At 38.7% G+C, this 24,690-nt stretch overlaps 1 protein-coding gene across 3 annotated transcripts in view; it reads right to left on the minus strand.

The window, feature by feature from the left end:
* MYH10 (myosin heavy chain 10) overlaps positions 1 to 24,690 on the minus strand; it is a 104,632-nt gene that overhangs the window by 69,244 nt on the left and 10,698 nt on the right. For all 3 annotated transcript variants that reach the window (XM_049811391.1, XM_049811390.1, XM_049811392.1), the window contains exon 3: positions 18,786 to 18,942. In XM_049811391.1, the coding sequence (XP_049667348.1) occupies positions 18,786 to 18,942 (157 nt within the window). The remainder of the gene's footprint in view (positions 1 to 18,785; positions 18,943 to 24,690) is intronic.

Consider the following 24,690-nt stretch of genomic DNA (forward strand, 5'->3'; position numbering starts at 1 on the left):
GTGAGCGTGAACTGACACAGACCTTATAAATTAAGTTATCTGGTACTCGAATATGTTACTCCAAATCCATTTTTCTGTGTCCACCTGGACTCTGAACCTCACAAACTATGAAAATGGAAGCAAGACAACAGCAAGCTTCAAGTTTTAGCTTCTGATCACTTACTTATGCTAATGGCCAGTTCCCACATCTAGCACTCAACTAACAATAACAAAAAATTACTGCTTGAAGGCTCAGGATGATGTTTCATATGTTGTCAAATGCCAGATGCCTTTTGTCCCAAGAACAAGAGTTGATCTCACCAACCCATTCCAAAAAAAGATTCTGACAAAATTACTAACATGGAAGAGTTATTTATGGTTTGTTTGTTTTTATTTTATTTATTGTTTGTTTATTTTTATATTGCATTTTATTTTCTCCCCCAAATAACACAATTTATCTGTAGCCTCGATTTCAAAACAACTGGTCCCCTTCCTAAAGGCTCCAAGGAGCAGTAACTGCATATCTGCTAGCCTATCTTTTGAAAGAACTGAGCCCTTATCTGGCACTCTTGCCAGATTTGTTATCTTTGGCAGGGAAGAAGCACTAAACATCTCATCTTTGGACATATATCTCAACAATACTTTCAAAAAACTGCATGATTTTCTGTGACCCAGCTTCAACCTGAAGGGCAGCAGGCAGCCCACAAGACAGAGATTTAATTTTTTATGACAGAGAACATGCCTAAGTCTGAAAAATAATCTGCCATCCTTTGCAAAGTTTTTAATAGCATTTTTTTATTAAAGCCACAGTTTTGAGGTGGTTGTTCATGGAAACCTAAAAATATTTGGAAAACACTAAAGTTTCTGCATATGTCTTATGATTCTTAAGAACCGACCAAAAACATCTCTCTCTAGCAAAGTCTTCATGAGATAACATTACTCTAACATCAGACAAACAGATCTGTAGGAATATATAAAGACTAGACCAATTCAACAAATCCCTTGGGGTTTATAAGCAAATTGCAGTGGTAAAAAGCAGAAAAAGTTATCAGGCAATCCTCATCTCCCACCTTTAGAGCAACTGAAATAGGAAATACAAATAAATTACTCTCATGGACAGCATTAGCAAATTTGACATTAGTTGTCTCTGTTACTCCATGCAAAGGGTGAGAAAGTGTATTGGTCTGGAATGGTTGATTAACTCCAGACAAAGTCACAATAGGTACATTACATTTTAAGCATGTAAGCAGACAATTTAGTGGGGGAAAAAGAAGCACCTTTAAGACAACTTAGATAACACAACTTTTGCTATCAGCATAAATATATTTCCAGTTACTCCCATATAACTCATACAGTTTCATTATAAGGCTGAGCCAAACTAATGACTTCCAGTTTCTTAGGGAAAGGTGTCACATTTCTGCCACACCAACAGCACAGCTTCTGTCCTCTGAGTAGACACTGGTGCTTGTCTGACCATAGGTTAAAGCAGCTCAGCTCCTAATCAAGAGACTCAGTCAGTCAGTTTAACTCAGCCAGATGAATATAAGCATGAGGACAAGGATGTTGTAAGAGGGGATGAAATAAGAGGACCAAGCTCTTAATTCAAGCTACATCCATGACAGCAACCCTTTTGTTTTTAAACAAACCCCAAAGTCCCACAGGAATCTATCACTTCACTTCAGATACACAGCTTGGATTCAAATATATCTCAAGGTCTTCAAACTACACTGAACATCATAACATTCAAGTTGCATAGAGAACTGTTACTACAGCATTCCTAATTTGAAAAACAAAGTTTGAAAATTATGCAGAGTCTATGAATAAAAACAAAATTTGATCTTCTGCTTATGAAATAATCTTTCTATAGACTAGCATGTCCTTTTGAATGGAAGAATTTGGAAGCACAAAGGCGATACAACTTGACACTAGCCTTAGACTGAAGCTCCCCCACTGCTGTAATTCAACTTGAGCTGCCATTGATGTCTGTCTGCTTCCTCTGCCCAGTTTCACCATCCTGTTCCTCCCTTTGAACCAGCAGCCGACTGCACAAATGCACATGATGCTAGTTCAAGTAGCTGATGGAACTAACAAAATTTAGTTTTCAACCAGATCAGCTCCCTGATAACGCAGCCACACAAACACTGAAATTAGTGTATGGAAAGTGAGAGAATCACCTCTTGTACCAGCTACCCACGCTCTGGTCACCATAAAGCTACCTCAAAAAGCACACTCCCCAGCTCAGGTGACCTGCAAACCATTCCCAACTGGATATCTGCTGCCAGCAGAAAGTGCCACCTCCTCCACCCCCAGCATACATTCAAACTGCCTCCCTTGAGCCAGCACTTGTAGTCACCTACAATGAACCAGTCCATAAGCCATACTAGCAGAAAAGTAATCCTATCAAAATGTGTATCAAAAAGTGGCTAATGGTTAGATTGGCTTATGCTGTATCAGGCTATATATTTAGAATCTGGAAGTATCAGATATTGAACCGTTGCTTTCATTCCTGTTCTCCTCCTCCTTTTGCTTCTACCCAAAGGAAGACTGTCACACCTCAAGACAAGAATAAGCTGCTGTGTTTAACACCTACTGTCATAGAGCTGAAAGACATCTTACTGATGCAAGAAGCAGCAGCCACATTAGGGAAACCCAGTCACACAACACTGCACAGTACAAACGCTTTGAAGAGAGGCCAAGGAGAATTACCAGAATACAAGAAGGACAAGAAGAATTACAGCTCTGAAAGCCATTTTTCCCTACAATCTCTTAAACGTACTTTGCTCCAGTCTCCCCAGAGGAATATGCTCTGGGGACAGCAATTGGCAGCTCCTCAAACCAACCTGTTGCTTGGCTACAAAGGAGTTAACGTATTTTCTTGTTTGAAAATCCAGTAAGAACACATCCTGAGTTTACCTTACTATGTACAGATAATAAAATGCATGAAGTTTTGACTGTCAGAATACAAAACATTTTACTCCATATCCCTTCTCTCACCAAACTATGAAAGGATTTTTTTTCCCCCCAACTAACAGACTAGACCCAAAAGAACCCTGTTAATTTTGGGGAAGGCTCCAGATGTACATTAAACACATTTGTTGGGTAATTGGTTCAGGCAGGATGTTCCGAAAAGTCATAGCTCAAAGCTATAGTCTGTCTACAAAGAATTACTGTATTTTAACAAAGCCGCTTTTCTGAAAAGCATGACTTGGTTCTGCTTTGGTCACACTATAGTCATTCATAAATTGATACAAGATAATCAAACAGAAAAGGAAGAATCTGTCATCAAGTTTCCTACCGAAACTCAAAGGCCGTAGAATTGCAAACAGAAATTTTATCACAGAACAGAGCTTACAAGTAAACAGATGCCCACCCTTTACAACTGTCTTTGCTCCAATTGCCCTTTACTATATTGATATTTTAAGTATTGCAAATGCCCAGATCTGCCTTTATACCTCACAATTTGACTTGGAATGAATGGAAGAAGCCATTTGGAGCTACCCCACACAGTGAACTGCCCAACTAGAAAGCAAATATGCAAATATATGAAAACAATTCCACAGATGTATTACCTGCTTTCAGACTTAATGTATCTCCGATTACTTTGACAGCAACTACAATTCTTGTCAAACACAGCAACTTTCATACAAATATTGACTGTCTCACAATCCTGCTACCCTTCCTATAAGTATCCTCCTTTTTGCATCAAGCCTTTGTTTAGGTAAGAACATGAAATAAGTGTGCCAAGATAAAAACATTAATTCTAGGAAAGCAGTAAAAATGGATGTATGTGAGTATTAACCTGCTTTCCCACTTCAGGTTGAAGAAAAAGTTACGGGCTACTACACTTCCAGTCATCAATCAGCTGGAAATTACAGAGAGGGAAACAGTTCTTATTTGCACGTATGTCAAGGGTTGTCCTTCCCAAAACCCAAGCGCAAGACTCTTGCGGATCATTCATTTTGACATAGCCTTTCCTTTTATCGCTCCAGAGCATGAAATACCTATTCAGCAGTGATAAAATGCCACCCCCATTTCTGTAGCAGGCATAACCAAAAAAAGTTGCTGGTTTTGTTGGGGTGGAGGAAGCAACTTTGGTATTTCTCAAATGGGAGAAACTGTTGTCTTTCTAAAAAGAGGCAGTGGTGTAGGAGGAATGGGCTCTTGTTTATTTTTAGACAGTATTTAATACTCAGGTGCCATAGACCATAAACCAAGAAAAGCTTGGTTCCCTGGTCAATAACCTTGTTTGTTGTGGATGTAAGACTTGGAAGATCTGTGTGTATTTGCCCTCTACTGTAGGTGAACAGGCTCAAATATCAAACTATTCAAGGACGTTTAAAAATTGAATTCCTGACAAGTTTTGTGAAAATGGATCACTGCCTGGAGGAAGGAGACCTTCCCATCAACACGGATTTTGCTGCTGCCAGAGCATTCACAGGTCCGGGTCATAAAAGCTACGTAACATTATAAAGCACTCAGGTGGTCTGACAATCTACCATTTTTTGATTCCAAGCTCTGAATAACTTTTTATTCCTTCCCCCCCCCCTTTAAACCACGTTCTACTGGACTAAGCATGGAAAGAGATCTAGTTACAGAGATGAAGCATGCCTTTATATTTTGTGTTTGTCTTTAAAATGTTGCCTAGTTACTCCATAAGCTATCATCAAACACTTAACACTATGAAGTGACTTGCAACAAACATCTCTAACAAACCTAACAGGAAGACTGACAGGCACAAGTTTGTTTGCTGAGCACCTACCTTACTGCAGACCAAATATACCAACACACTTACATTCACAGTGAGATTTCTGCAATAGCACTGTTTATCTTACATTTCACCTCTACCTTTAGTTGTGCAATAATATTTGCTATCTACAGCTTAGTCATTCACTCTTCAGTGTACATTCTGCAACTTCACATAAAGACAGGGGCAGTTTACAGGAATAGAGTCACTATTTTGCTAACAGTAAGCCATTAAATATTCAACTGAACTTTTCAGAAAGCATGTAATTTGCTAACACTATAAAGCTGACATTTCAAGTTATAATACCTAAATTTAATCAAGCCAGTACTGACTCTTTAAGGAAGCTGAACCTACACATGCTCAGAGCATCTGATGTGATACATCCACCAGTGCTAAAGGAGAAGGACAATGTCATTGTCAGGTTACTCAGAGAGACTGCAGGTGACTAAAAGGATGGAGACATCACAGATATCTTAAAGAAAGGCAAGTTGGATCATTGCACTGTCCTTCTAAAAGCTGGAAGGAACCTCTAAAGGTCAGAAATTATCAAGGACACTGGCATTCTTTGGGGAAAACCATCTCTCAATGTACCTTGAAACTGCATTTATCTTTTTCTTCTTGCCTTGTCATCATCAGCTTATTCATTTGTTGGTCAGTTTTTACATCCAAGTCTTACTTCTTTGGAACTGTTATGCAATGAACTTGCAAAAATTCTCATTCTTTGTCCTAAAACTTTTAACACTAATTAATACTAGAAGCAAGATCAAAGTCAGGTGCACTCCACTTCTCATGGGTATCCAGTGGTTTTAAGATTTAGAATAATATCTATCGGTTTTGCTTCATCAGTGCTCAGACACTTTTCCCACAAAACACTTGAAGCTCCCAATGCTGGCTCAGATACCAGTCCATGAAGAATTACATCAAAACTCCCCTTCCAGCCCAATTCTATATATTCCAACGACAAATACAACAGTGCTGTTTTAAATCAGCTACCAACTCCTAACTTTGTCTCTTTACCTAGTGTTTCCCATATAGAGTGATACAAGACACAGACAGCCAGCATCTACTACATTTCCTCTACCTAGAAACCAGCCTCTGAGAAAGCTGTCAGGTCAAACTGCCACAAACAACTTTTGACAGACCAGTATTTCTCTCTTGCCTCTTTTGTGTACTTCATCCAAGATACTCCTGAATCTTTAGCGAAGGCCTGAGAAAGCACCTCTTCACTGTGGGGTGGGGGCATTGACGTAGACTCTATAGGTGTTCCTGCTACTTGTGAAGTTAAAATAACAAAAGCTTAAAAAAAAAAGTGGTTCTATCCCTTACTCTAAAAGATGCAAGATTTGAGAGAAATCACAACAGCCATACTTCAGTTTTTCTTGCTGACTGACTGCTAAGTACGTTAAGTTAATCATTATCAAACAAAGCATAGCAGAGGTCAGTCAATCCCAGTCAGTTTACCCTGCAACTTGTTTACAGTGAACCATAGCACTGAATACAAGTATTTCTTGCATCTCTACAGCTGACTTCATGACCACACTCATTTACTCACCCCAGATAGCTCAAGCTGCTACACTGCTGCACTCCAGCACAGACATAGCACAAGTGGCTAACCTAACACAGCATCATCAAACCCTGGAAGAATAAGACAAGCTATGAATTTAGGCTATTTTAGAGGTCACAAATTAGGTATTTGCAATATTAGCTTTAAATTACCCACATTCCTAAAGAAAAAATTGTGACATTTGTTTTCAGAGTTGCTAGCCAGGGCTGAATCAGCATAAAAGGAGAAAACAAATAGCTGTTAGACTACGTCCTGCCCACTTAATGAAACTGTGGGTAGCTTCTCCATTACATACCAGATAGAATTTGAATTTTTTTTTTTTTAGTCCTCATTAAGTTTGAAGAAGCTCAACCATGGTTTATGTTTTCACTGGCAGTCTTTCACTACCTTTATTAACCATCATTGAGAAGCTTTAAGTCTAACTTAGAAATTAAAACAGAATTGCTACATTTGTGAGCAGAAGTTAATAGGTAACACATTCCTTCCTGAATAAATTAATTCAAACAGGTACAGATTTATAACAAGACTTGCAAACACCCCCAATTTATTATGCAATAGCAAATTTATTTAGCCCTTTGAAACAGGAGACTGCTGTAGTTTAGGAGGCGAGCGGAGAATATGCTCCATTTGGAGAAAGACCTTCAGTTTGGAGAAAGACCAGAGAACACTGCACAGTCCCAAGGGCTGATCCACACTGTGAGCAAAAGCTGAAATGTACAAACTGCCAATACACGAAGAGGAAAACAACTTTGACTATGAAAGTGCTCCTGATGCACCACACCATCAAGACAGTGGGGCCAGCTACAATTCTCGTGACTGATTTACCGTCAAAGCCAATGACTGGTTCTCACACAAGTGTTTAATGCAACTTAGCTGAAGGGCAGTAACAATCCATAAGGCAGCAACTTCTTAAACTGCTCCAGCTAGAGCTGCAAGGACTTGCTTGCTTATGCTTATTGTTCTTCAGATGACACAGATGAGCTGTTCTCAGCCTTCCTGATTTGTGGCTCCCAAAGAGCTTTCCCAGTAGAAATAAGCAGCTTCTAAATCTTATACACAGGCCATCCCTATACTTGCTTTTCAGTTTTTATTGCACACTGCTTAGAAGTAAGCTAAGATTAGTAGTAGCTGGCAAGCCACAGGCTGGAAAAGGTTTATTTAAACTGTATTCAGCCTAGCAGTAGTTTCTATTCTCCATCAAGCCTGCTTCAGTGGTTCTGTTTCCCCATGTAGTATAATTTTGCCTAGAAAAAGATTACATTGTCAACCGAAACAATGATTCAAGGAGGTCCTCTGACTGTAATATCTGCCATTTAAGCTCACTCATTTAACTTTTGTTCTTTTCCTTCTCAAACAAATAAGCAAGCACAAACCACTTAAAACTGGCTGTGAACCAATTTTGACTCTAGTGGGCTCTTCCTAAGCTGTTCCATTATGCCTGAACTCCACAAGTTTGGAAAGATTGCAAGTATGATAACAGTACATAGCTAGGCTTTCTAACTTCAACACAACATGGTCAGTGGTTTGGCTTTTTGTTCTCAGCCACACATTGGACAGGACACAGATCATCTAGCACATCACTACTCCCAGTAAGGTCAGCCACACTTACACACACCAGTGATTTTAACACATCACCTAGCAATAGCTAGGCTAAGAATTTGTAAGCATTTTTCTGATAGATATTTTCTAAGACCCATAACAAGCCTTTTGATAAGTATGTTTATCTGAAAATATTTTAAGTCCCAGATTTGCTGTATAGACTTCTTATACCTCTGTTTTTCAGCAGTGGAGTCATTTTATTACTTCATCCATTCACTGAGCACCATTAAGAAGTTCTAAAACACTTTCCCAAGAGAACATGTAAAAGCCGCTGTTACAGTCTCATGACATATTTCAGGAGACAAGAGCTCATGAGCTTCCACCACTTTACATGCCAAACTGTTGAGGCTGCCTTGCGAGTGTGGAAAGGGCAGTGCAATGTTCAAGATAAACATTTGTCTACAGTTAAGATTGAGGAGGGGAATAGATATCTCAAGTTAAGTGAGACAGTTCAAACACCAAAATCCTTTCCTCAAAGGACCCAAGTTAATGCTACTTTCTTATATTTTAAACACAGACTTCCTTTAGGTTCGATACTGAATAGGGTTGTTGTTTGGTTTTTTGGGGGGTTTTGGGGGGTTTTTTTTTGTTTGTTTGTTTGTTTTTTAAGTTCAACAACTCAGAGGACAGATGCCACACTTTCTCTACCCTCTTGTGCCTAAATGACCATTAAGTTTCCAATAAACTCTATTGCTGCACAACAATTTGAAACTGCACAACATAAATCAGTCCTTCAGCTTTTAGAGAAAAATTCACAGGTATATTCATATCTCCTTTCCTTTGGAGAGAAGATATTGACCTTCATTTCTTTAAGGTCAAAACAGCTTTTACTCATATGCACTTATGCACACACACAAGCATCTTCTCCCCTTCGCAGTTTTTCTAAACATGAGCATCATATATTCCTCATGCTATTTATGGGGGCGAGGGGGGGGATCCTTAAAATCCTCTTCTCTCTCTCTGTTGAGCACATAGACCTGACACAAACATTTGTGCTGGAAGTACAAAGGACTAACATTTATTTGATAGTTTCACTGTATCTGCTGATAATTAGAGTAATCCTTTCCTATTATAAATGGTCATGAACAATCATTGTTTACAAAATGGCTTTGACTGGTGGTGGGTGGGGTTTTTTTTCCTACGTAGCTTAATACTGTTTCCATCTAAAAATCTAGCATCAATTACTGTAAGGGGGGGGTAATATCTCCCTATGGAGAGCAGGAGGCAAACAGGAGGAGCATTTCCCCAACTACAACTCTTCTCCACCCATTTTCAGCACCTAATACCCCCTTTCTTCCAGCCTTAGTCTTCATTAAAAAAAGGTATTTGAAAAACAAGGATACAAGAAAGATAATCATTGTAGGAGTTTTTGACCCAGTAACTGCTGTGAATTCATTCCTGAACTAAAGACAATGTTTCCCTGGGGTTTTGTGGAAAAAAAAACAAACAAAAAAAAAAAAAAACACCTTAACCTCATCTTTTAAATCTATTTCATTTGAGATGCTGAATGTCACCATGAACAGCTAGTGCTTTAAAGAGATATGATGGCATTTTACCAGCTGCCTCTTCTCAGCCACTTTAACACTTCAATATAGTAATAATGAAAGAAATAATACTTATGAAAAGCACCCCAGTAAAGACTAATTAAGCTCCATGCAGTCATAATAAACTAGCAGCAGTGCTACAGTTTCCAATAGTCTCATCAGCCTCTTAAAAGCCAGCTGCAGCAGATTCCTGCACCCCTATGACTCCCATGCACTGCCCAGTGAGGCACACGCACTAACCCATCACATCCCAAACCCTCCAGTGTTATGAAGACACAGATGTCTACCATCTAACCCATGTGCACTTTTATATGCCTGTTACAAAGTAAACTTACTGATAGAGCAAGATAGACCACATACAATCAGAATCAGTATCACACTCCAACAGCTGATAACACAAGGACCAAAATTAGCAGGTAAGGATGATTCCCTACAACACTTTCACAGTAGCCAGCAAATTCTTCTGCAGTTTCCTGATCCATTATCTTCAGACTTCAAGTTCCTGTATTCCTCAAATGACTTTTTGGACAAGCATAGGCTTTCAGCACCCACAATATCCTGAGGTACAGAATACCAGAGTTTAGCTATGCTATTAAAAAAAAGTTACTTTTTATTGTTTTGAACATGTCATTTGAGAATTTCAAGTAACAACCCTTTGTTCTTGCATAAGAAGAGATGGGGTGGGGGGAGGATCATCATTCCTTCTCCCTGTGCCACTTCAGATTTAGACTTCTGTTCTATCTGATCTGAATTACCATTTCCAGGCTGAATACAGTTTTGTTAATTTCAGTTGTTTTTTTGAATGTCTTCCTGTCATATTTCCTCTTTGCCCAAAGCAGGGAAGGCCAGATCTGCACAAAGCGCTGAAGATAGAATGTATTATAAGTCTATGGCAAAAGGGTTTCCTGGTTTGATCCCTTTTCCAGTTATTGCTCATGTTCTCTACCTGATTGATAACCATTGCTGAACACTGCCTTTAGATTTCCACAGATCTGTTTCACCCCCTAAAGCTCCTACCCAAGCAGTAGCAGGTCCAACACTACTAACAAAGTTCATTCCCCCAGTACACCACCATTGCGGAGTAGTGCATATGGAGCCTCCCATGCTATTTTAACCTCCTATACATTCTGAGGTACAGTTCTTTACATCAGGCTCTCACTTTTGCTACCCTGGATAACAATGTAAGCCAAGCATCCCCTCACAACCCCTTCTCTTCTCCAGGCAAGACATTTATAAACAAGATACATGAACATGATGAGTGCAGGTTCCACAGGGTTATCACAGCAATAACCCTGACAAGGGTTATTATCTGGACAAGACTGGTCAATCTTTAATCAGTTCTTTATGTATATGAAGGCCTTTCCTCATATTGCAGTTACTTAAGAGCCTCTGGTTAGGATTGTTATCAAGTTCCTTCTGGAAAGCCACATAGGCCATATCAGTTAGCCCTCCCTTGTCCATACAGATTCATGCACAGATCAATGCATTTGTGAGGCATGACCTCTCTTTAGAAAACCCATATGGAGTCTTTATATATGATTATATGTCTACGTATGTTCCTGCAAAGGCTAGCTTTATACTTTGGAACAGTTTCTACTGACATATTTGACACCTAACATGAGTATATGGGTCTTCAGATTCCCAGATCTGAAAAGGAATCTCAAAGAGATGGCACCCAGTAGCTAACATCTGGGCCCTTTAGTACCAAATGTTTTGTGCCAAATGCAACACAGTTCTAGCACCCAGTCAGCTATTCCATCTCTGAGATTAAGAATTTAGTTCTTGCAGTTTGTTGCCATCATTTTTCTATCTACTAGCCCTTCAGTTTGAGAGTGATTCCCTGATGTTTTCCTCAAAGGAACATTCCCAGCCTGAGAGCTTCCCCAAACAACATCTTAGCAGACACACATAAAGAGGTAGTCACAATTTTCCTACTTTTTCTTCTGGGCTTTCCTTCTACACATCATCTGATGGCTGTACCATCACTCTGAAAAAGCCCTAGAATACAATAATTTTAATGCCCTGGAGTATTCAGAAAGCCATGAGCTCTTATTCACCTTGCTTTATGAAACAGCATACTAAAGGTGCACAACACCTCGCAACTCTTAATCACTGAGGAACGTACACAAAGTCTGTCAGAAGTACCTAAGCAGCCAAATACCTGAAAGCATCAAGTATGGACAAGTGAAAAGCAGCTAGATACACACTGAGCTATAAATTGGCAATCATGTTGGTGATGTGAGCCTTGGGTTATTGAAGACAAAGAGCGGAACACCACCAGCCCCTCACCACTTCTCTCCAGTTGCTAAGTGATAAAAATTGCTCCTGCTTCTTGTTGCTGTCTTACCAGAGTATACCAAAGAAACTTAAGTAAAGAAGAAGGTGGAGGAGAAAGGAGCTACTGCAATTGCTAACAGTAGCAGCTATACAATAGCTAAGCTCTTACTTCAACACCCCAGAGGAATGCAGACATGACTGACAAAAACCAGTCATTGTGCAAAACACACAACACCTAGGAGTGCTGTCACAGTGCAGTGTGCTGTCAAGATTAGAAGATATTTAAGTTTTTGTTGCACAAGCAATAATATCTTGACGTATGTCATCTGAAGGCTAAAGCCAAGCAGAAGTGAATTATCCATTTCACAACTACCTAGAAATAAATGGAGCTAAATTAAACTAAAGCTTCAGAATAGAAGCAGGTGCTGGCTGAGTAATATGCACAAAATGATTCATCTTATGAATGATTTCATAAGTTGGATGCACTTAGTCTTGAATTCCTGTCTGTAGGCTATTACAGTCACAATTCAATTATAATGCCAGCTTGCATAGCAAGTTTTAAAATTAAAATCATCAGTTGGTCAGAGTATCAACCAAAAAAATCATGGAACTGCCTAATCTGCTGCAACACTTCACTTCAGAAGTGAGGATAAAACAGCCAAGGCACTGAATAAACTAAGAATTCTTTATGTAACAAAAGTCAGTCCTGTCTCATTTTTAAATATAAAGTTAGTTACCTCTTGAAGTTACGCAAAAAAAATTTAAGTCAACCACTTCAAGTAACACTTCTAAGCAACTAAGCCTTAAGAAAAGAGTTGTTTACTGTAAATATCATCATGCCTAATTAAGTTTGTAACCTTCAGGTTGAACAGCAATAAAGAACAGGGATCCAAACACATTCTGACACAGAGAAAGACAAAAGGTTAGGAACTGTTGTCACAAGCACTAAAGTACTAAAACTTTTCCAACAGTAACAAAAAAGTTAAGAAAAAGACATGATAGTACACTATAATCTATTTCTAGAAACCAAGTTCAATTGAGTTTGTTCAATAAGTAATTGCTACTGATGTTATTAAGAGATGGTCTAGCAAGGGGCTATAATTTAAATCATGAAAATAACTTCACAGTCACTTAAGCACACAGATTTAATATCAAGAGACAGAATGGAAGAGTGAGGGGAAGGGGATGAAATATTGCACAATAGGTTCAGCTGACAGAAGCATTTCTCATTTTTCTTCAAATTCAAAAGTAACGAGACAGAAGACTTTCAGCGTGACGGATTTCAGTTTTTTCTACTTCATTTCTTGCTTCAAGAATCTCCTTCCCTCCACTCAGCCATTAAGACCACTCTATATTACGTTCCTATTGGTATACAAACCAATCTTGATGTTAATGTTATTGTCACCTAAGTATTTATATACCACACCAGCCTGATTGGACAAAGTGAAAACACAGAAATCACAGGGAAACAATAAAGAGACCTGTAAATCCTTCACGTTACATTTACCAAGCAGCTAGTTCTGCTTAAATTGCCATACTACACTCTGTAACTAGTTAAAAAGCTTTGGGGAATCTTTTGGTAAGTCAAGATGTAATGAAAATATCAAGAATATTAATTGCACATATATGAAGTTCTATATACTCCTCACATAACGGAGAATGCTAGTCATCACTCTCAGGCTTTTTAGTCTCAGAGCAATTTTTTCCTCTTCCATTTGAAGATTTAATAGACCTTTAAAGAAAAGAGTTGCCATATTTTAGTTTCATATTTCTTCCGTATCTTGGAGGGGGAGGGGCAAAGGTCCCCAAAGGGAGGACTTAAATCTAGATTAACTAAAAATATAGAAGAATATGATGGTTTTTAAGAGAGAAGTATTGCATCTATAGGCAGTACTGGCTTCTCCAACACCAAGTGTTCATGTATTATGCTGTTTCCGATAAACCTTCTCTGCAACAGGATTAAAGGCAGTCCTAAAATATCAGGGCTAATTTAGTGCTCATCAAGATGTCCTCAGGGAAACAGGATAAAAAGGAGAGACTAAGCATAATTATACAAGAGTAATATTAGTAGACAAGCTGGTCTTTGGCAACAAAAAGCAAACAAGTTTTCCTTAACATTTCTTCCAAAGCACTTTTAAGAGTCAGTGAATAAACAGGCGTAATAAAACAATGCCATACTTCCTCTAGAAATACAGTGGGAGAATAGGAAGGAGGGAGAAGAGAAAGCCAAGTATGGTAAAAGCACTAGAGAAAACTGTATGCTAGTGCTGCTTTCACACAATCAAGTCTCCATTGCCAGTAAAATAGTCATAGATGAACCATTAGACTTACACAATTAGTCTTCTTAAAGAAAATCCTAGTCCCTGTCAAAACATTTTCTTCTTGCTGCTTATAACTTTTAGCAGTACAGACCACTAGCAAGTCTTGCAAATTGTATTACCAAACAGAATTAAGGTCACTGTTGTCACAGGGATTAGGCTACCAATTCCTTATGACCATGTCAACTGTCCAGCAGCTGTGAAAAGCTCAGTCTTGCATTCTTTTGTGAAGCACTCCAACCCTACGCATTTCTGCATACAATTTCTGTCTAGGGCTAAACAATTTCAATATGCCTAGAAGCCTCTGGGTTATGCGTACTTATGCTTCAACATAACATTAGGAAAATGAAGAGAAAGCACAGGAGAAATCCACTAAACTACCCATGAAGTAACACTTACCCTACTACCACACTACTTTGAAAAATAATTGCTAGGAGAGAGGGGAAATCCAGTATGTAAAGCTGAATTGCATGTTATTATCTTCTGAGGTCAAGGCACTGGGTAATGAGCCTTTTCCTGAAGAGAAATCCTGTCACAATCAAAACACACCCAAAGCCTTGCTTGCTTTTAATGTGTTCACATTTAATCTTTACTATAAGTCCTGCAGAAGCAGCAACACTTATAAGATCCAGCAATCAATGAAGTTTGCTTCTCCTTGCAAAACTTGCCTCAAATCCCTAGTGCATCACAGCTGCACCACCACTGAACTGTTCATCTGCAACACTCGGCCATTAAAAACAATTCTGCACCTCCCTCTTTCTTGTGATAGCTTACACTAATCCAATACATCTCTCTGGAGAGTACTATTCCCTCTCCAAAATGGCAAACTGGGCTTCTTGAACATATACTCTGTTTTACTGCTCTTCCCCCCACCTCTTTGTCCTCCATGTTTAACAAGCACTGAAACAGATTTTCAACCCATTCTCTTCCCTACTAAAGGGCACAATGAGAGCTGACCTGTGAAGACTGCAGGGCTGAATGTCCCCCTAAACAGGAAATTCTTCAAAGGGACAAGAACAGAGAAGCAGTTCGATGACTGGCAGTTAGCAATGCTTCCAATACAACCTTTTCCTAACAGAGAGCACACTGTGAAATGTAGTGCTCCATTTATATCGCCAGTTTAACAGAATGGAATATTTCCAGCAACATTTAAAGACATGGAATAACTACTGAGATGAACATGCATCAGTTCTGCCAACCAAAAATCCTTTTGCTTTCACAATCTACAAGAGAAATCTGTATTTTCTTGTTTAAGCACAAGTATTGTTTTAAACATGCAAAACTTGAGATTAGCAAAATCTTGATCTCTCATGATTTGTGCTCTGATTTAAAGGCATGAAAGAATTAAGATACTGAGTAACAGGTTACTCCCTGTACCAGATTACCAGCACAGAAAAATTGCGTTTTAAAAGATAATGTTGTTCAGAGTCACACCTCAGGTCCAGGTATCCTGTTAATCAGTGTAAGCACGTCTCAAACACCTACAAAATTAGTAGTTTATGATTAGCTACAAGGAAAGTAAACATGGATTATACCGAACAGGCCAGAAAAATACAGCCAACCACTTTCATTGACTTAAACTAGTGGTTAAGGTATTTCTATAAAGGTATGGTCATATTATCCAAAGGTATTGCATTCCTATGGTTTCAATTTCCGTTTTGAATCATAATAATTAAACTTTAGATATCAAATATGGGAAACACAGAAGTAATTCACATCAAAAGAAATCTATGAATATGCTATAACAGCAAAATCATGACTTGCAATAGTACTGGAATAACTAATCTCCTCTACTACTACACTCTACCATCCTGTCTCTACCTCCCAAAGCAACATGTGCACAAACATGGACATGAACTGCAGAAAAACAGGTTTATAACTATAACTACGTGTCAGTAACTTATCAGCAAAAGCATCCTAGTCAAGGACTATGCTGCAAATAAGTGCTTGCAGAGACTGCTGATGACTTAATCGGAATCGCTGTGATTCAAACAGCTAGTTCGTGGTTAGAGACCTATCTCTACTAGCTAAAAGTTTGACATACATTCTCTGTTTCTTCAGTTTAAGACTGAAAGTCCAGCAAAACATAAGGCATAGTTAGAAAATTAAGAAAACTTTGTGCATTATGTTAAATCTTCGGCTGGCAGGGAAAACTTAGCTCTCCCTACCAAATTCTAGGCAAACTCAGTTGTTGACCTTGTGTTGCCACTGATAGCCAGAAAATAAGTTTAATATTGTAATAATCTCCTACTGTTAAGACAAGTAGTATTTGATGTCCTAATGATTAGAAAACCTTAGTTGTTGTAATTGCAGGTTTTATTTACATGAAAACTTAAACTCATTTCCCTGAAGTGCCTGTCTCTCTGCACCAGGTCCCATCTAGAAACTCTATAAGCAAAGAGGGACCAGCGTAGTCCCAGATTTCTCCTCCACTTACACCCTTTCGACATATTCATTAGTCATTCTTATTGTGACTGATCACTGCTTCATAAGCCTATGCAAAGCCAAGGTGATTGTATAAAATCAATACAAATAGCAGTGAATTTTCATACTTCAGGCAAGTGTATCTCCAGAAGTCTGTACGCCACCTTCCTCCTAAAGGAAGCAGTATCTGTAAACAGTTTCATGAGTCAGTTATAAATCAGAAGCAGCCCTGTTTTTCTCTTCCTCTGATCCAACCCAATCAGGCAAGAACAGTTGGTTTAGTAAAATATTTGCCAAGCACAAAACTGTTAATGCCTGTTCTACAGTTTTTACTTATCCTTGGCAATGCAGTTGTGAAGGCAAACCATCAACGGGAAATTCACTGGCTGATTGCAATCGCTTGCTAAAATAAACAGGGAGTAGCTCCATACAGGTAAAGGGCACTAGATACACAGATTTAGTTAACCTTTAAGTTATTCCCTAAAAAATTGATCCTGTTGCATAGTTTTTATCTACTCTTATTCCAATCTTTGGCTTCATTCTTTCAAATGAAAAGAATTCATACTATCAAAATCAAAAAGAAAGCAAGCACAGAAACACACAGAGCTTTGATACAAAACATAAACCTCCATATATCAGTACAGAAACAAGACAAAACTGTAACCAAACGTACCACAGTGTAAAATTTTTTTCATTTCATCTTCCAAAAATAGTAAAATTTGTACACACAGCAAGATCTCCAGAAATATAAATCAGTACTATAATGGTATGTGAACAAATATATAGAGCACCTTAAGTGTGATAACTACTGACGTTGACTTACTTTATTAGAGGACATTTGTCTCAAGAACTTTTCAAAACTTCTTGAAACAATTTCAAAAGGTATTGAGCTTTTGGAATGGGAAGCCCTTATCCACAAGCCACTTGAGACTGCTAGGAATAAAATCCGTAAAATAATCTTAAAATTTGCTCTATTCTTCCACACAAACTTGTTGTTAGGGGGTCCACTGATGGGAGCTATTAGAGGCTGTTGTTCTGGTCAAGAGGCCATAGGTTTTTTTCCATAAAAACACAGCCCCAAATATCCATTGAGAAGCATGACAACTCTTGGTGGCCCCAATTTGCTGCTCTTCCATTGCTTGTCCCTGCATCACCCTGCTCAGTGGTGATGGCGTAGTTTCTTCTGGGGTGAAAGAGCACTCAGCAATCCAGCAATCTGTAGTTTATTATTAAGCAACCCTAAAGAAAAAGGCACAACTGAAGAAACAAAGACTTACAGTGATTTATTTAAAGATGGGAAATGTCTTTTTTAAAAAAGATTTACATTTAAATGGTTGGTTAGCCTGGTAGCAGAAACAGTGTTTTCTTAGTTAGTGTGAACTAGGTCAAATAGCTTTTAACCTACTTCCAGTACACCTGTAACACATCTATAGCAGAAAACATAGTAAGTTTTTCAGACCTGCCTCTTCATTACACACACTTTTCTAGATACACATCCTGGTGTTCCCACTTCAGTAAAACAGCCACCTAAATATCAGCTGATATTGGATAGTATGAACTGTGTTTCCAACATACTGTGTCAGAAGTGCAATTTTACAAGTTCAACAGCATATGTTTATTTCAACACATTTATATAATGTCAGATTCACAGTTTTCATTATTTGTCCAGCACAGCCCTAAAGCCAAAATTTGAAGCATGTGCCCACCTTAAACTTACTCTCTATTCTACTACAGACATGACCTATACCAGTTTGGAGAAAAAAAAATAAATAACTTTAAAAAAATCTTAAGAGGTTAAGCATTTCCCTGACCTCTTTTTGAACTGAAACATACTATTGTTTCATTGTCACTTCAGATTATTCGTCAGCTGCCAAAACACCAACATTTTTATAGAATTAGAGAGACAAGTCATTAACATACTTTAGCTTTCCCTTTTCAATCACAATTTTTCATTCTTACTTCATTCAAAGCCAGTGCACTAACATCTTTTGACATGGATCTTCTCTCTTCTTTTTTTTTTTTTTTTTTTTAAGAAAAAAGTGTTTCTACTACAACTTTCACTGCCACCAGCTGGCACAGTACACTTCCTATTAGTGTTAGTTTGCTTCTATGCCTCAGTAAGTCAGACAAATATGCCAACAGAGGTCAACCTTCAAGTTATTTCTACTCTGAAAGTTTAAGGTTCCAGATAAAGTTTTTTTCCCCCCTTCAAGTACTAGAAAATATTCTGATCATGTTAGAAGTTACTATATAGCTGGATAATGAAGCTCCTGAGTTTTAGGTACATTACAAGGAGTTGTCAACTAACTGTTAAGTAACATTTAACTAATTCTTACCTTGTAGCATGCATCTATATGCAGATTCAGATATTGCATAAATGTGCGGTGGCATTTCATGGCGCTTCTTCCCTCTGTACATCTCGATAATGTTTTCTGAATAGATCGGGAGGTTCTTGTAAGGATTTATAACTACGCAGAACAGCCCAGAATAGGTCTTAAAAAAAGAAACAACATTTCTGTTAGTAAACAGTATTGAAATAGAGCCATAAAGAGCAGAAAAGTTTTTTCACAGGTTCTGTACTATTTATTTTAGAACAAAATTGAGGTCCTTTTTCTTGAGCAACTCAAAGTACATGCTATATTCAAATTATTGGTTTCTAGTTCTTTTAAAAGGCTCTTTAATTACCTGCATAAAAAGTAATTTAAAGATAACAAATGGGAGTAAACATGAAGTGAAGCATCTGATCTCTTTCCCACAGATATTTAAATCTCCCATTTGCCAAGTTACAGGATTTATAGACATCTTTTGATGTTCAACTCCTTCAGCAAAATGTGCATTCAAAGTTATTTTCTTATTTTTGAAGGAACTGATTGTCTCGATTAGTCTAGTAAATAATTTGGAAAAGGAAAAAGCCTATTTCCAACCACCACTATTTCTGCTATCCTACTATTTTTTCATATTTGTATGTCTTTCCTGCCCATCAGCCTCTCAATCCCAAAGCAGTCTCCTCCTGGAGAGGTCATTCCCTCCACTGTCCCACCCCAGCTGATGGATAGCCTGGCAGCTGGCACTGCAGATGCCATTTCATACTCTGCTTTTAGAGTTGATACTGAACAGAAGTTATCAGGACTACTATAACATCAAGAAACTCAAGAACAAATTTTACATTGCTTATTTCATTGACTTTTATTGAGGCATTTCTATTTAGTCAAAAATGCCAGAAGTTTTACAAAATTGAGCATACATTGCAAATGATACATACAGGTCCACATTTCCCTGTAAGTGAAATATCAAAGAGCACTTGAGAACAGTTCAATCTCTGTTCCATAGAAGTTATTTATAAGGAAGTTATCATAAAAATATATATGAAAGAAAAATGTATACAGTCAGCCACTGATACTTTGTTATCTGGGAGGGACAGATGAGCATCATCTGGCTGTATGGGCCTTACTAGTTGTCAAAAGTTAAGCTCACAGACAGGCAGTTTTGCACCATGCAAAAAACAGAGCTAATCCATGGTGTTTCCCTAAACCAAGGCATCCAGAGGGCTCTTGCCTTTTCAGAATCAACATAAAATGATGGGTTTTAAGCAAGCAAAATCTCTCCATTACATGCTTTGAAAGTGTGTTCTTTTTGGTCATTAATACTATTCACACCTTTACTAGCACAGGAACATTAGCAAGACACATCAGTTTTGACAGAAACATGGAGTATCTTTCCGAATGTCAGGAAAGCTGTGGTTTTTACCTTTGTAGGCTGGGAGAAGACAAGGGACAGAGACAGTAAGACGACAGCATTAACAGCTGTTAAGAGCCTGTAGTGTTCAGCAGGTAGCTCATTATTCTTACAACATTCATAGATTTAAAAAATATTTCTGCTACATTTGTATGAACAGAGTAGCTGAAATTCCTGATCTGCCTTTTTTTTTTTAATATATAAAAGACTTTATTTGGAGGAAAAGGTGCCCTATTCATTCTACACCTCCAAGGGATTCTGGAAAGACAGAGCAAAGGTGATCTCTGAATTGAGTCAGAAGCACCATTGGCAAAGAAAAATAACTTGGTTTTATGCCAGATGTTCTGACAGAGACATCTTATGTCCTTATGGGACAATAACCTCTCTGCTTTGGTCAGATCTGCTGGGTGATAAGTACTGCAGTGCCTTACCTAGCCAATCATCTTTGGTAATAAGGTATTTATTTCTCAAGAGAAAGGAAACAGATGTTATCACATCAACTGACCCAAGCATAAAGAACAACTTATCAGTCATTAACTCAACATAAGCATGGGTCTGTTGGCAAGTGGGCAGTTCTTCCCCAGCCTCATGTTCCTACCACTGTCCTTCTTGCCAGCATCAGCACCCTTGCAGTAACTTACTGAGCTGGATACTACTGAAGATAAATTCTGAAGAGAATTGGTTGGTAATAGAATCAGTTTCCTGATCAAACTCATTCATGGCCACTAGTGATACTTTAGGGGAGAGGGAAGGCAAGACAGTTATTTTAATAGCATGGTACAACTGACCAAGGAGCCAATTAATTGATAAATACTGGATCTACCTTCCTAGCCAGCCAGTTCCCTGTTGTACTCAACTGAGGTCATCCACATTCATCTATAATTACTACAGATGACAAGAAGGCATCGAGAAGTACCATAAGCCTGATTTCCATTCTAGTCTTCAAATAAAGATAGCTAGAAGGAAGGCACACCTTCACCCAAGCCCACCATATGATCACCAGCTCAAAAATCACCGAACAGCACCTACACTGTGTTTTTCTACTACAGCCACATCTAATGAAAAAAAAGACTTGTTTATTGCTGACTGCAAATGGGATCCAGTCACAAGCAAAAGAATTCACACAGCCAAAGTCCATCTCCTGATCTGTACCAACACACCCTCTGACCAGTGTAATGGCATGAACATTTACTTAAGCCAGCAGACCTCTTTCCTCCAGGATGATTCTGGACTCTTATCCAGCAGCAGTTCTGAGCCCAGGTCTGTTTTTCACCCACCTAGCTTCAGAGACTTGCAATTTACCTCCATGGGCTGCTGTTCTATATCTTACTGTGGATAGGAACTCTCAAAACAGTGACTGATAGTTAAGCTGTAAGGGTATTGCTGTATATACTAGCTATACTACAGTCACCCTCTTTCAAGAGCAACACCTCTATTTCTCTGCAAATTAATCTAAAACTTTTATCAGTTGTTTTGGTACTTTTATGTTCACAAAGGAAAGTTGTTGGGTTTTCCCCAGTATCACTGCCCTTCCCCAGACATGAATAAACTGAACTGGTAAGTTAAAAAAAAAATATCTTAAGTGCTAGGATAAGAACAGCTATTTGAAAATTATCCTTCCCTCCTCCCCTGAGTTGCTTTGGCATCTTTTGTTTATTTCCCCAACACAGACATGTAGTAAGTGTTACTACTGTTTAGCTACATAAAGAATTAATAATTTATAAAAACAAACTTAACAATCCTTCAGACCTCTATTGATGATAGTCTAGAAAGGCTTCTAGGTTAGGTATCTCCCAATTAATTAATTCGATGGATCAGTGAACCTGGAATGATCAGAATATGCGAAGTCCAACTAGATGCCAACATAACGCAGCCAATCTAGAGGAAGACCAGCAAATGTCATGGGCAAATGAAAAGGGTTAATTTAAGAAGCTCTATATTGAACAGGGCCAAATTAGAAGTTACGAAGCACAAAATTCTACTGTTTCACCAGTGCTGGGGTTCATTTATTTGAAACTAAACCTAAGTGATAGGCTCTTCGCACACAGCACCTTGAACTCCAACATCTTGATTTCCTGCACGTTTGTCACTCTGTTCACTCTCCTGCTGTTTCCCTGCAGAATTTAAAAATCACAGTCTTCAAAACATCACCACACTGTACAGCCTTAATTTATTCAAAGGAAGACGGAACTGAGTTCTCCCACAAGGCTCCCAAGTTTCCTGACCATCATCTATTGCAGAAAGCAACATATGAACACATTGGTGGGTTCTTTTTGTGGCTTAGTAAGCATATAAACACAGAAGGGATGCTTTTATTGAGTCAAATTTAATTGGGAGGGAAGTAAATGGTACAAAAATTTTATACAGCTATTTTATAACTGCAAATGTCACCATACAAGTATATTACTCTAAGACAGCAAATTGGAGGTACGGGCTTTCTGCATGAAAATTGAAGACATGAACAGTAGGCTGAGATTGTTTACACACCTTGAAAAGCTTCTTGGTGACCAGCCATAGAAAGAATTAACAGTAATACTTGCACACCTGCCTTACAAACGGACACCCTACTTAATGAATACCACCATGTAGCTGTTAAAGATGCCCAGAGCTTTCAGACATGCCACAGGGGCAGAGTGATGTCCTCTGTCTCCTCTCTGTTCTGCAGTACTGGGACTCTGCCGAAACTGTCATATCTGAATTACAGTTAGGATCAAGCACTGAAGAGCTACAGTAACTAGCCAGTCTGGATGAAGAACCAGACTTCAATAATTTTTCCGCTGACAGAGGCAGATATGTATATTAAGAACGTAAAGGCAAATAAAGATGCTTATTCACCTTGAGATCATGGGATCAGCTGCAAACAAGCTAGTTGCTTGAAACACACATTTCTGCTTTACCAAGGAACAGGATATAGACAATATCAACCAACAGCTATAAGGCCAGTTGGAATGTACACTCTCTAGGCAAGGCTCCAGAGACAAACAGTAAAGCAGTGCTCTGACAGAGGCTTCTTATACAAACTCTCCTTCAGGACACTAATTGTGGAGTTTGAATGTTTCCAGATGCTTACAACCCTTTATCCAGTAGTATATCATTTAGTAATTTGGATTTCAGTAAACTATCCCAGACTGCAGAGTTCAGGTTCCTGGCGCTGTCCTATCTGAAGACTACATTATATTCCTAGCAGTAAGCAACCTGAGAAAGAAGTATATGTAAGTGAACTACTGGCAAATAGAGAGTGCATTATTTCCAGGTGAAAGCACATGGGAATTTAGGCTCTAAATTTGGAGTGTGGGCTCCAAAGCAAGAAAGGTTTTCATGGCCTGTCTTCCCTTAAACTATATGAAACATCCATTGTGTATACACATATGGTGGTATTAGTGTCAAAAGCATTGTACAATTCCTTAGATTAATAGCCCAGCTTTACAGTTTTTGCATCAAGGAATATGCTGTTACAACCGTTAGGTTCGTTCCTCCTGCCACAACATCAAAAGGCCTTTTCAAAACATCACTTCAGAGTGCATTAGCAAGATGCAGGTAAGTTTTTCAGATTTGTAACAATCAGTTTGCATCACCTGAGTATCCAGGTTCAACATTTATCTCCAGTTCTTCAAATATAGAGAGTGACAGATTTACTCTATTGCTACATAAATAATTAAGCTAAAGTAAGCATCTAGACATCTCCTATTATTACCTGAAATACAAACCAGCAGTTCCTAGCCTAGAAAGCAATACCTGTTTTAAGCAGTATCCCATATACTAATGGGGTAAAGCACGTTCTACAGATTGGTAAATTGCATCATCATAGTATTTTCTTGTATGGTTTCACTTCCTGAGGTCATGGACATGCTTTTCACACTCCAAGACCCATTAAGTCCTTTGATCTTAGCATGGTTTTCTCACGTACTATCTCTTCCCCCAGAATGATGCAGTTATCCAACCCTAAATTCAAGCCTTAAAGAAGGGCAGGCAGCTCTTCAGTCTACAATGGCAGAAAAGTGAGGCTGTGGCCTGGAGCGGAACATGTTCTCTGCTTTGCACAGCAGCTAATCCCCAGCTACAACCCACCTCTCCTCAGGGCAGAGGCAGAGGGGACACATAGCTGGCCCAGCACCATGGGCAGCCCCCACACCTCCAACCTGAGCCCATGCTACCCAGCCAGGGCACAGTCAAAACTGGAACCCAGAAGTTATTGCAGACATCTCTGTACAAGCCCAAACTGCTAGTTTTGGGGGGGGAAGTCCTGTTGGCACCCCAGGAGGTTGGAGTTAAGGGTGCCAACAAGGGAAAGGAACCCCCTGCAGGGTAACGGGAACCTCAGCTCTGACCAAGGCTGCGGGACAAGCACCACTGACTGTTACTCAAGGCAAGTGAAGAGTAAAATCTGCACACGAGGAGAATGAGAAAGGGAAGGAGCACAACACACATACAAGCTATTGAAGCACAGCCCAAGCTTTAGAGGACTTATCTATTTATATTGTCTACAACTATCACTAAAGAGAGGAT

Source organism: Accipiter gentilis, chromosome 10 (assembly GCF_929443795.1).
Source record: "Accipiter gentilis chromosome 10, bAccGen1.1, whole genome shotgun sequence".
Lineage (NCBI taxonomy): Eukaryota > Metazoa > Chordata > Aves > Accipitriformes > Accipitridae > Astur > Astur gentilis.